Genomic DNA, 12,737 nt, shown 5'->3' with positions numbered 1-12,737 from the left:
GTATTATTTGAGATTTTAAGGTGGACTGATGCTACAGTTTTACATCAGCGTGTGTCTATTTTACTGTACTGTAAAGTTTTTGTTTTGAGGAGCTGTCAATAATTAATTACAGTAGCTCACAGCAAAAAATGCACTATTGGATGTGAGTTTAGTTAGATTTTGGCAGGTGGATTTAATGGCTGTGGGCGTACTTGGAGTTGGTTCCCTTTGGGTTTGTTGTGTGGGTGGGTGTACAGCAGGTGTATGTAGGTGTATCTGTATCTGGGTGAGGTAAAGGTTTGGGTGGTTTGTCATGCACCTGAAGTGGATTTATGTTGTTATAAATATAACGTACTAGACTTTGGGAGGGTGTGCTGAGTGGGTTGGGTTGTATAAGAGCTCTATTGTAAAGTTTGTTGCAGGTTCAGTTGGATGAGATAAGTTTGAATTAAGTGCGGTTGGGTTTGGTCATAACTGAGGACGATCATGCAAATAGGAAGGGCTCATTTGCTTATTTTTATTTATTATATGCAGCTCTAGGATGAATTTGGATCAGACATTATAACAAATGTCAAGGACACCTCTGTCTCTTTTTTTCCCTCTGTTTCCGTTCATGCTTCCCACTGTCTCTGCAGCAGGAGGGAGTTGGCACACACCTGCCACTGGTTATGTGTGTGTGTGTGCATGAGCATGCATGTATCTTGCTGGCTTATCGTTTCTGCAGTGCAGATAGCAGCTCATCAGCCCGGGTGTCAGTGTTACCTGGAGAGAGCGCTCACCCTCCAAAAGACACCGAGTACAGAGAGTACAGTTAGCTCAACACATAATAGATGACCTTGGAGATTTCATTCAGCCAAAAGCACAGAGTGAAGAATTGTCTCTATCAACACACACACACACACACACACACACACACACACACACACACACACACACACACACACACACACACACACAGACTTATCTCCTTGTACTGCAGCATGACCGGGCACTATAGCAGTGGTAGTTAAAGAGAAACTGACACAGCAGTCATTGGTGTGTGTGTGTGTGTGTGTGTGTGTGTGTGTGTGTGTGTGTGTGTGTGTGTGTGTGTGTGTGTATGCATGTGTGTGCACTTGTGCATGTCCATGTGTTCCTCTGTGTGTGTGTGTCTGTGTGTGTGTGTGTATTTGTGTGTGTGTAAAAGAAAGACAACTCCTGTATGTGTGTGAAGGTACAAACTTGAATTGCATGGGTAAAAGTTACTTGATTGGTTGCAAAATAGGATGTTTTTGAGTGTGTTACCTCACTGACCTTCTGTGTGTGTATCCGTGTGTGTGTGCACGCGTGTGTGTGTGTCCTCTAGTCGGCCTCATGAGAGAAAACTGAGTTATATCTGCAGCATCAATCCATCATGCTCATTAGCATATGATTTGGCTTTGATTAGCATATCTATTAATATGGAAATGCGACATCACCAACACGGAGCCTAGACGGGTCGGTCCTGTACACACACACACACATACACACACACGCACAGAAAGAAATGCTTGACTTTCTCTCCGGGGATTGTTCAGGAGTTTGAGGGTTACGCTAAGCAGACATGATTGCGATGTAAATTTGACAGAGGACTGACACTGAAGATGTTGTCTGTGTCTTAAATTACGTTTCACATTGACCTCTGTGTGTGTGCGTGCATGCCTGTTCAGACGACCAGGTTCAGTGACCCAGTATATTTTAGACACCATGCTCTTTAAAGGGATAGTTCAGATTGCAGTGAAGTGATATGAGGTGCTTCTGATAATCAGTGTATTACCTACAGTAGATGACGGTTGGCACGCCCTCAGTTTGGAGAAGCAGCAGGAGTATCCACACAGAAGCTAAGCAATGTCCTGCTGTGGACAGTGTCAGCAACAAAATGTGTTTTAGCCTCTTAAGAAAAGCACCATCTAAAGAAAATCAATATCAGTTTCAGTGTACCCTATATTTATGGTGTTTTCACTGCTTCATCTTGCTGTCAAACCAACCATTGTTATATAAGCCAAATATTGCTCTTTCCTGCTGAATTCAACTCCATATTTGAAAAAACACAACAAAAGTGCCCTCTTGTGCCTTTTCTGTGGAGAAAATGTGGTTACATGCTCTCTAGTGTAAACCTCCAGTAGACAAAACATGATAAAGTGCCATCTAATGTGGAAAAAATGTGATAAAGTGCCTTCTAAGGTCCCCGTCCAGTGGAGAAAATGTAGTAAATTGGCCTCTACAGTGCCACTCAAGTGGAGAAAATGCGATGAAGTGCCCTCTAAAGTGGCCGTCCAGTGGAGAAAATATGGTAAAGTTCCCCTCCAGTGTAGAAAATGTGTTACAGTGCCCTCCAGAGTGCCTTTTCTGTGGCGAAAATGCAATAAAACCCCCTGTAAAGTGCCCTTCCAGTGTAGAAAATTGGGTTAGGTGTCCTTCCAGTAGAGAAAATATAATAAAGTGCATCGTGACTTCTGGTGTCCTGGTGCCCTTTTTATTTTTTTTCACCCCTGCATTTCAGACAGTCACCACTGTTAGGTAATAATACAAACCATCAACAGGTGTCTCATACTGTATATGTAGACACACCTCAAATGATGTAAATGATCACTTTAAGATCTCACCAAGTTTATACCAAAATATTCCATACAAGAGACTGACACTGATTAAATACATATAATGTAAATGTAGGTATAATATTTCATTTGAACACAGAGGGAATAGATTTTACTGAGGCAGGTGTTTAGCAAACTGTTGTTACAAAAGAGAAATTTCTTCAGGTGTTCATGTTGTGTGTGTGGAGGATTCACATTGCAAGATTTTACCACTTTGAAAGTTCTTGAAAGTGATTTATATTTGCATGTAATATCTGCCAATAAAGTTGCCTTAAACTATCATTCAAAGTCAAAACACTCACAACAGATTTTTTAACTTTCTTTTAATAATTAGTTTGGCTGTGTTTTTCTGCCCAAATGATGCTCTGGAATAAATCTGAGCAAGCTTCACACAGACTGTTCCTGAGCACAGCCTGAGATATGCAACATCAGTGAATATGAGCAAATAAAAGAAACCACACCTAATGGTCCTGCTGGATGAGACCGAGGGAGGTAGAGGAAGTCAAATTGCAAGCAGCAGGTAGTTCAGGAACATTGAGAAGCAGTGTTGTAGTAAGCTGAATTAATGAGCGCCAGCCTGCTTGTACTGACTGTACAGATGAATGATTGGACGGTACACGGAACATGTGACAATAAAACTACGTCTGTGCCTACCTAAACTACCGTGAAGCTCCATAACTGTCATTCACACTTAATAATCCATCACCGACTGTTTTCCCATTTAAAATCAAGATGTGCTCAGAGCCACGGGGCAGAAAACACATCGGCAAGATGTCACAGCTCATAATTATTTTCAGCATTCATAAAATCTTGCAACTTTCTGCTGAACTAATTGTGTATGGAACACTCATCCTCGCATTTCCCCAACTGTTTTCATGCCACTCTAATAAACAAGTGTCAGCTCCAGACAGCTAATGTGACACATGGAATTACAGTGTGAAATGTCAGCCAGCAGCAGTGATAGACCTGGATAACGCTAACAGTAAATGTCTTGTTGCAGGTGGTGAGAAATGAGCCGATCCCGTCAGTGTCCACAAATGAGCAGCACAGATTAAGAGCACAGAGTCGTGGTCGACCAGTTTTGCAATGGCCGAAAAAAAAAAAAGTCACACACTCTAATATTTCATTGGACCGCCTTTAGCTTTGATTATGGCACGCATTCGCCATGGCATCATTTCGATAAGCTTATGCAATGTCACAACATTTTTCTCTGTCCAGAGTTGCATTCATTTTTCACCAAAATCTCGTATTGATGATTGGAGTCGGACCGCTGCGTAAAGTCTTCTCCAGCACATCCAATAGATTCTCAATGGGGTTAAGGTCTGGACTCTGGTGGCCAATCCAGTGATGTCTCATGCCTCCTGAGCCATTTTTTCACTATTTGAGCCCAATGAATCTTGGCATTGTCATCTTGGAAGATGCCCGTGCCATCAGGGAAGAAAAAAATCCACTGATGGAAAAACCTGCTCGTTCAGTATATTCAGGTAGTGAACTGACTTCATGTTTTTGGCCACATGATCACAACACTGCCCCCACAGGCTTGTACAGTAGGCACTAGGCATGATGGGTACATCACTTCATCCGCCTCCCTTCTTACCCTGATGCCCCCATCACTCTGGCACAGGGTAACTGTTTCAGTAGTTTCATCAAGTTTCCTTAGTTGTTTTCTTTGCTTGATGCGGGTCAATAGTTTGACCCTTCAGAAACAGACTTTTCCACGACCACAGGATATGTCTTCTGACATGGTTGTTTTACGAAATGAGAAGCTACTGACTGCATCAGCTATATTTAAATAAATTGTTACCAGCTGAAACATAGTAATCACTGCATGTTTGCTTAGTTAAATCCAGGTGGTGACTGTTTTTTTGGCCAGACAGTGTATAACAGTGATATCAGAACAAAGAAAAGTCATTTATAACTCCATTATTTCAAGCACATTAGAATCTGTCTTAGAAAGGAACATGTTGTTTTAAATGGAATTTTTATAAGTTAACACCAGTGCCAGAATTATGTAACTACTAGAACCACCATAACTGATCATGTTGAATCTTTTAATTGATTATTAATCAATTATTAAGTCACTCGCCAATTATTTTGGTAATCAGTTTATCAGTTGTTAAAGAAAAAAAGTGAAATTTCTCTGATTTGATTTGATTTCTTTCATGTGAAGATTTTCTGGCATCTTTACTCTTCTCTTACCTTAAACTGAAACTTTCCAGATTTTTTTTTCACCCTGCAAAATCATAACAAACTGGTGCATTTTCTTCTCTTCCACCTCTATCAGATGTTAATTAGTGGCTGAAACTCTAAACACCAAGAGATGCACTCGTACTGATCAGCAAAACTTTACCATACCTTCTGACAAACTTGTGCACCTCTCATTAAAAACATGTAGTATCAGAGCAGACTGTTGTTCCTTAAACCAGGTGTTTATTCCTCACATTATTAAAATCCAGAGCGGTGACCAGACCATCCGATAAATAAGGCTTATTATTTGCTCTGTGCCAGAGGGAATGTTTACTACTTACATTTATTTGGTAAATATGACACTGCGATCTCCCAGTCCTGACATGCAATTAAAATAGTTGAGGATGAAAATACAGTAAAGCTAAAAGCTTATTTCCTTTGTGGTTCTCATTAGGAAACGGTAAAATGACAGATCTTCAAGGCACCCATCCATTGCTTTTGAGGTGTGCAGTGTGTTTCCTCAAATCTTTGTCATGTCGCTCTCTGTCATTATCTTTTTAATGCTGCATTATTGTCTGTGTGCAGACAAGGCTGCAGAAATTCATCTAATCTGACAGAATACTAAACCTGAAATATTATTATCAATAAAATGAACATGCAAAAAGAAAAGTTATGTATTATTCCTGAAGCATCCTTAAATGGGAAAAAAGAGAGCTTGGCAGAGTGTTTGTTTCTCTTATTTGTCATCATCATTTCTTTGTCACTCAGCCCAGGATGGTTTGGATTCATTGTATTGTTTAAACAGGTGAAATTAGAGATTTGGTGATTCAATCTGGCATAACTTTGAGTTAATTTTAAGTGTGCAAATGAGTTGCATCTTGCATCGTTCTTCCATTCAGTTGAATACAGTACAAGTCAAAATATGTAATGTTCAAACTGGTTAAGTTTTTTGTAAATTTGGTCCCTGCAACACGTACCAAAAAAGTTGTGACAGTAGCATGTTTGCCACTGTGTTTCTTTTCTTTTTTTTTTTTTAAACCTGTACCTGAATTCTTTTACTACACTGTAGTAACACCTGCAGAATGTGTCTTGTCAAAATAAGAAGGGACGTCTTTAAAAAAAAAAAAAAAAAGTCATTTGGATGACATCATATGCTGCCCCCAAACCTGAATTTACCTTTCGGCATTAAGGCTCATTTATGCTCTATGTTAGATACACAGACAGACACAGACGGAGCCTTCTGTCCATATTCTGTGTTTATTTCGTCTGTATTGCTGCAGGTTTTCTGAAAGCTTACAGATACTGAAGAAGTGGAGCAGTACCTCTGGTAGTCGAGGGGCAGTTCAGCAGTGTAGGCAGTACTTCAAGCAAGACACAACCACAGGACACAACAGATGTTTTCAAAATTTAGAGCTGCGATTAATCGATTTTTCATCAATTATTAAATCAGTTGCCAAATATTTTGATGATCTTTTGTTGCTTCTGTCCAACCTTCTTTGAAATGTGTTGCAGTCATCAAATTTAGAATGAGTGTGTATTTACAAAAGACAATACAGTTTATCAGTTTGATCATTAAATATCGTCTCTTTGTACTACACTCAATTGAATACAAGTTGAAAAATATTTGCAAATCATTGCATTCTGTTTTTATTTATGTTTTACTCAGTGGAATGGATTTAGGATTGTATTTTGTCTCTTTTGTATCTTAAATAAATAACCGAAACTTTTAATGTGTCAAATTTACCAAAGAATGAAGTGAAATGAAACAAAAGTGAAGAGAGAAAAAATAATCCTGGCAAGCAAAAGGGATGCTCGTGTTTGTGAGGGTTATGTGTGGGAGTGTTTGACAAAGAGAAACAGTGAGAGTGTGTGTAACTCAGAGGGAGTCTCACTAGACCAGTTGTTGTAAGTGATGATTGTTATGCTGCTGGTTTGAAAAGCTGCCAACAAGAACAAGCGAGGAAAAGGCCACACAAACACACTTCTTCCTGCATGTGCTGAAGATGTTTTTATGGATGTGAACCGCTGAGGACTGAAATCTAACACCTGAACTTCTCCTCTCTCCTCCTCCTCTCCTCTCAGTTAAACGAAACGGCCAAGCAGTTGATGGAGATTGACAAGCCCACGCCGACTAATGCTCCAGGTCCGAGCTCTGAGCCGACCCCGCTGGGCCCCTGCGCTCCTGGACCCTCCCCCTGCGCCTCCCCGTCCAATGGAAATGGGTCTGGCCATCGGAGAGGCGAAGGGAAGAAAAACGCCAAGAAGAGGCATTCGTTCTCGGCGCTCTCTGTCAGCCAGAGGGCCGCTCAGCTCAACAACAGACACAGTATGGAGATCTCGCACCCGGTCCTCATCAGCTCCTCTGACCCCAGAGCTGCTGCACGCATCCAGGTACACACACTTACTGCAACGAGTATAATCTGTTCAAGGCTGCCAACTCTTATGCATTGAGCGTAAGACTCACAGAATTTACACATCTCACCCTACTCATGCCTTTTCTCACACCAACTGCGCTTCCTCTGACATAGTTATTTTTAAGGTTAGACAGGCTGAGCTGCAGGGGCAGAAGTTTTCACGGATTATCCTCATCTGTTTGTTTGAACTGAAAGTGGGAAACAAAAATTCAGTGTGATGCATGTTCACAGACAGTATGACAGGAAGCAATAATGCACAGGAGGTGACTCACATATTTCACGTATAGCTAAAGTAATAATATTAAACAAATGTAGTGGAGTAAAATGTAAAATACTTTTGTCTGAACTATAGTAACTTGATTAAATGTACTACTGTCCACTGCCCCGCAATGGTAATTTGTCTAATTTTACATATCAGGCGTTACTCAGGGTTTGGGTTTGAGGCAGCTGCCTCCACCCACACAAACACACACACACACACTCTTCAGAAGAAATTTCACTCCAAACTAAAGTCAAAAGTTGGCAGCCCTGTCTGTAGCAGAGGTGGTGCTTGAGTAAAAATAGATACCAAAATAAAAAGATGCTTTTTCACTTAAGTCAAAGTACAGAAGCATGACAGTACTTGTTATGAAGTGTGGCTTCTTTTGTAATTAATTTAGGAGATGGAGCTGATTTTAGCTTCTTTATTTAATGCTTAGTTGTTGAATCTTTAACGATGTATTGGAATTTTATAAGCTGATCATTAGGCATGGGAATCAAGAACTGGTCCCAGTAAAAAACTGGATTCATTGGAATCGTATGCCTTCTGAGCTTTTCAATTCCTTCTAATGATTCTGACAGTTATGAATTGCAAAACAATGAGGTCAGACTGGTGCGTCTACACTGCTGGAAACTTCCAACATGAAGGAGTCGTGGCAGTGAGCCTTTGTTCTATTCTGTTTCTACACCGTCTTTAGACTCAGAAGCAATAAAACAGTTCCATTGACGCTGAAAACCTGAGCAGGCCTAGTTTTTTTGTACACAGAAAATAGATCAGGCCTCAACAAGGGAATCAATAAACAATCTGACTGATAAGCAGAAGCAATAATGCCACTGGTATCAATAAAATGATCATATCTTTTGCATGTAAAATCTCAATCTGAAAATGTTGAAAACACTCAGGAACACGTATCTTGAAACTGTTCTTAAGTGTTGCACATGAGTAAATGTACTTGATTACTTTCCACTTCTAGCATGCATATACTATCTGGCTGGTCCGAGGCACGAGGTGCACGCCCTGACGAAGGCCACTGAGCTAAAACACACTGGCGTGTTTTTCCTCTCTTTACTATCCTTTCCTCCCTGTACAAGAGTGCCTTGGACCAGCCAGACAAACCACTCCACCACTCGTTGAGTAAACTGGCTCCTCGTTTTCATTTTTTGTTCCCACCAAAGAGCACCTTGTCCTACCACAAGTTTAAACAGCGCACAGTGAGCACGCCAGCTTTTCCTTCTTTTTACCACTTCAGCTATGTTGATAGTGATGCACTTACATACTGATTATTTGTTTCAGAACTGGTCAAATCAGCACACTGGCATGTTTGAGTCAAACTATTTAAATGCTTTTTTAAAAACTTAATAGAAGACAAACGAGGGCCCAACCGATGTTGGACTTTTGGGGCCGTAGTAGGAAGTTAAAAAAAAAAGACAAGAGACAAAGATTGTTGTCCAAACAGGACATCAGGTCACTGAAACAGTAAACTTTCACTGGTATTTTTAAATAGTTATATAATTAACCATGAAATAAGTCAAAGAAACAATTATGCAAAAAATGCAGCTTCTAAAAATAAAACAAAAGCAAACACAATCTGTACTATGGTCTGTCAAAAAAAAAAGAAGGTTTTCTTATTGGACAGCGTAATATGCTGATACTGATATAGACTGATGTAGCTGTGATAGGCCAATATCAGCTGTGATCACCAATATCAAATTTAAACATTTTAGCATTGGGTTTTTGAGGCAAATATTAATATTTTTTTAATTTAGAGTCTAACAAAATTTGATAATAATATATTGGCCAATTATTTTCCTGCTCATGCCCAAAATTTTAACTGATATTTTTCAGTTGAAACTTTAGACTAGGAAATGCAACAATGTCACTTTTTCTAAGTAGATCTTTAATTGGGCCTTGAGCCCCAAAGGGCCCAAACCCATCCCTCATTAGCATATTTCAGGCCAAATCCAAATACAGCCCAACATTTTTCACAACAAGCTTCACTTTATACACCAAACAGTGGGAGTTGGCTCTGACAATACATACAGCCCAAACCTGACATAAGCCCATGAAATATGTGAGAAATATGTCCCGACCCGACCCAAACCCATCGGGTTCTGTCGGGTTTGGGCACAGATCTCAAGCTCTACTTCTAAGCAACCTCAAACATTTCTTTGACATTTTCTACTGTAATTTCTTTTCATGCACAAGCCGATGCAGATATACAGCCAGAATTCACTTTGGTCACTCCTCTCCTCTAGATTTTATTAACTTTTTCCTGAATCACCTTCTCTGACAGTTCAATGTAAATAAAATCATTCCTCTTTCTGTTCTGTAGCTGTAGACTGGAGACACATTGCTTTTAATTATGTTTATTGCCTCTGGTTGCATTCACACCTGGGTTAAATGTGTTTTTGAATAATATCCAGCAGGATACCCACATATTGCAAACCATATTTCATTTTAAATGGAAAACACTCAGTTTTTATGTGTTTATCTCTGTTTAGGATGCGTCTCACCCGGGTCCCTCTCCCTCCTCGGCAGGGGTACTGGTGCCCCCCAAAGTGGCATCCATAACCTCTGAGCTGCTGGCCCACGCCAAGGTGCAGCTGCCACTCAACATGTGAGTACACCTCAGGGTGCTGTCAGCTCACCCACCTGCGACTTGTGTTTTTCAGTCCCTCCTTCCATCCCCGCCCGTTCACTTTTTCAGCAGCTTGTGTATATGTGGTGCATGATTCCGGTGCCCGCCTCCCGGCTGCGTTAAAAATATTTCCTCCTTTGTGCCCAGAGTTATTGGCCATGTTCCACCACCTCTGCAGCCACATTTACTCCTCCACTGGTCAAGGATGAAATCCCCATCAGAAGGAAGAATGCAGTCACACAGCTTCCCCTCAGCTGTGAGATGCTTACATCAGTGTTTCATAACAGCAGAGCCATGGCTTACATACTGTGCTTTTTATTGTACACAAAACAATAAGGCGCTTAGTCTTTACTGAAATAATGCAGTACTGGATACATTCAGGTTAGAATATCTGCAGCTTTCAGGTTTTTAGGGATTTTAGAGAATTTTTGCTGTTTGATAGTGGACGGACAGCGAGAGAGAGAGAGAGAAAGAGAGAGAGAGAGAGAGAGAGAGAGAGAGAGAGAGATGGGGATGACATGTGATTACATGATCAGCATCTTAAACCCTGCTAGGCTTCCCAGAAACTGGCAGGAGGCTTTTTTATTTATTTTTATTTATGTGCGCAAAAATGTTCTACATACAGATATTACATGAATACTCTGCTGAAAAACACAATACAGGAATTTAGTGGAATCAAGTAATCTTTGCTCATAAACATATGGGTTTTATTAATCTCTAGTTTTTATTTGCAGACCACTTCAGGTTGTTCTGGCTTAAGGTCGTCTGACGTAAAATGATGAGTGGAATAGATGCACTGCTGGCGACTCTATAAAATGTCAAAAGAAAATCATATAACTTTGAACTCAAAGTTCAGTCAACCAGTATTTTTAATTCAGCAGGGAAAGCTATGTTTTTAAGTTGAATCCGCTTATAATGATTTAAAGTGAAGAGGTGCACAGAGACGTCGTTATCTGTGTCTGTATCTTTTCAACCAGCAAAATTATCTGTATCTGTATTCAGATAGAAGACCAAAAATGGGTGTGGCTTATACTGGAAGTCGCATTCAGTGAGGCAAATGATTTATTTTGCAACCTAATATCCATTGGCAATGCAATTATTTATATTTATTATTTATTATATTTATTTATACTTCAAAGCATCAAATGATTTAATATTGCCATACAATTAATTATAAATATATTTCCACATCCTCATACTGTACTTTTCATCTCTCTCTTTTTTTATTTTTATCTAAACTAAGTTTTATGAAATGTCTGACGCCCCAACCGCCTCCAGTTTAACTCGGGGATATGGAAAAATCAGAAACCAAAACAAATGTTTTATGAATCAAAACATTCTGTTTTGCATTGGAAATAAAAACTCTACTACAGAGACACTCGGCTTGCTTTGCCCAGGGGCCACTTTCACAAAATAACTGAAGGCCTAGAGCCAATTTATAAACAAATATTAACAATAAAGTTATTCATCAGATAAATTAATAAACACTAAAAAGGGCCATAAGTTATCTTTCTTTGATTTTTTTTTTTTTTCAAATTAACTGAGATATTAATTAAATTACCTTGGTACAAAGATTGATGGATAAATCAGTTCTCTGCTTTTCTCTGCTTTTCCTATCCAAAGCTTTTAAATACTTACTTTACTTCTAAACGCTTTGGTAACATTTAAGAGAGTTTAAACACCATTAAACAGCTGGAACCTCTTCTGTTGTGCAATCACTGGTATACTGAAATGATTCATAAACCAATCATAAACATAAACTGCTCCTACTAGGAACAGAAAGTTGTTAGTTTCTGCATAACTTTTTTGGCCCACAGGCTGCGAGTGTAGTATCTGTGTAGCTCTACATTAAAGATATACAAGAATATAAAAATATCCTTCAGTAGAAGGGAATAATCTTGGTGCATGAAATCAGCGATTGATTAAGTAAAGTAGATGCAACCTTTTTAACCATGGAGTTGACTTTTTCCAAAGTTCAATGAGCCACTTTAGAAGAAATACCCATTTCCATCACATTTTCAGATTTGGGTGCATCTCTAATGAATACGCAAGACAAACAATGTAGGATTACACAGGCTGCAGCTGGAAGTTTTGCTCTCGACTTTAACTTAACACAGGTTGATCATTTCTTGAATGGATTAAGAGCCAAAAAATACCTGACGCACACTCACAAACACAATTAAATTCTTGTGGAAATATAACCTCACTAGTCACCATCCAGATGGCTGGTGAGACGACAACGCTGAGCAAGACTGTTCTATAATTTACCTTGTAATTAATCTACCAGGTAAATGCCAGAAATATACGGGCGCGTTCAAGGTGAGCGTGTGTTTGTGCTCTTGTACCTCCGTCTTTGTGCGGACCAGTTTGAGTTTTAGACCTTGAGAGCGAGGAGGTGTTTGGGTATTTTTGGAAAGTAAGGACATTTGGTCAGTCCTCACTTCTTCTTTGGTTAGAATTAGGTTTATGGGTTAGACACAGGAGTATACCAGTGAGGATCCACACAAGTAGAGAAACACAAAGGTGCATAATGTGTGTGTGTGTGTGTGTGTGTGTGTGTGTGTGTGTGTGTGTGTGTGTGTGTGTGTGTGTGTGTGTGTGTGTGTGTGTGTGTGTGTGTGTGTTGTGTTCTTTATTGTTAACCG

General features: G+C 39.7%; 1 protein-coding gene across 2 annotated transcripts in view; it reads left to right on the top strand.

Moving 5' to 3' along the window:
* LOC146323120 (E3 ubiquitin-protein ligase SH3RF3-like) overlaps positions 1-12,737 on the top strand; it is a 169,651-nt gene that overhangs the window by 118,589 nt on the left and 38,325 nt on the right. For both annotated transcript variants that reach the window (XM_084725368.1, XM_084725367.1), the window contains exons 4-5: positions 6,864-7,172; positions 9,956-10,071. In XM_084725368.1, coding sequence (XP_084581494.1) covers positions 6,864-7,172; positions 9,956-10,071 — 425 coding nt within the window. The remainder of the gene's footprint in view (positions 1-6,863; positions 7,173-9,955; positions 10,072-12,737) is intronic.

Source organism: Lutjanus erythropterus, chromosome 8 (genome assembly GCF_056507025.1).
Source record: "Lutjanus erythropterus isolate fLutEry1 chromosome 8, fLutEry1.hap2, whole genome shotgun sequence".
Taxonomy (NCBI): domain Eukaryota; kingdom Metazoa; phylum Chordata; class Actinopteri; order Lutjaniformes; family Lutjanidae; genus Lutjanus; species Lutjanus erythropterus.
The sequence above is the reverse complement of the archived record's forward strand: the minus strand, read 5'-3'. Positions and strand labels throughout refer to the sequence as shown.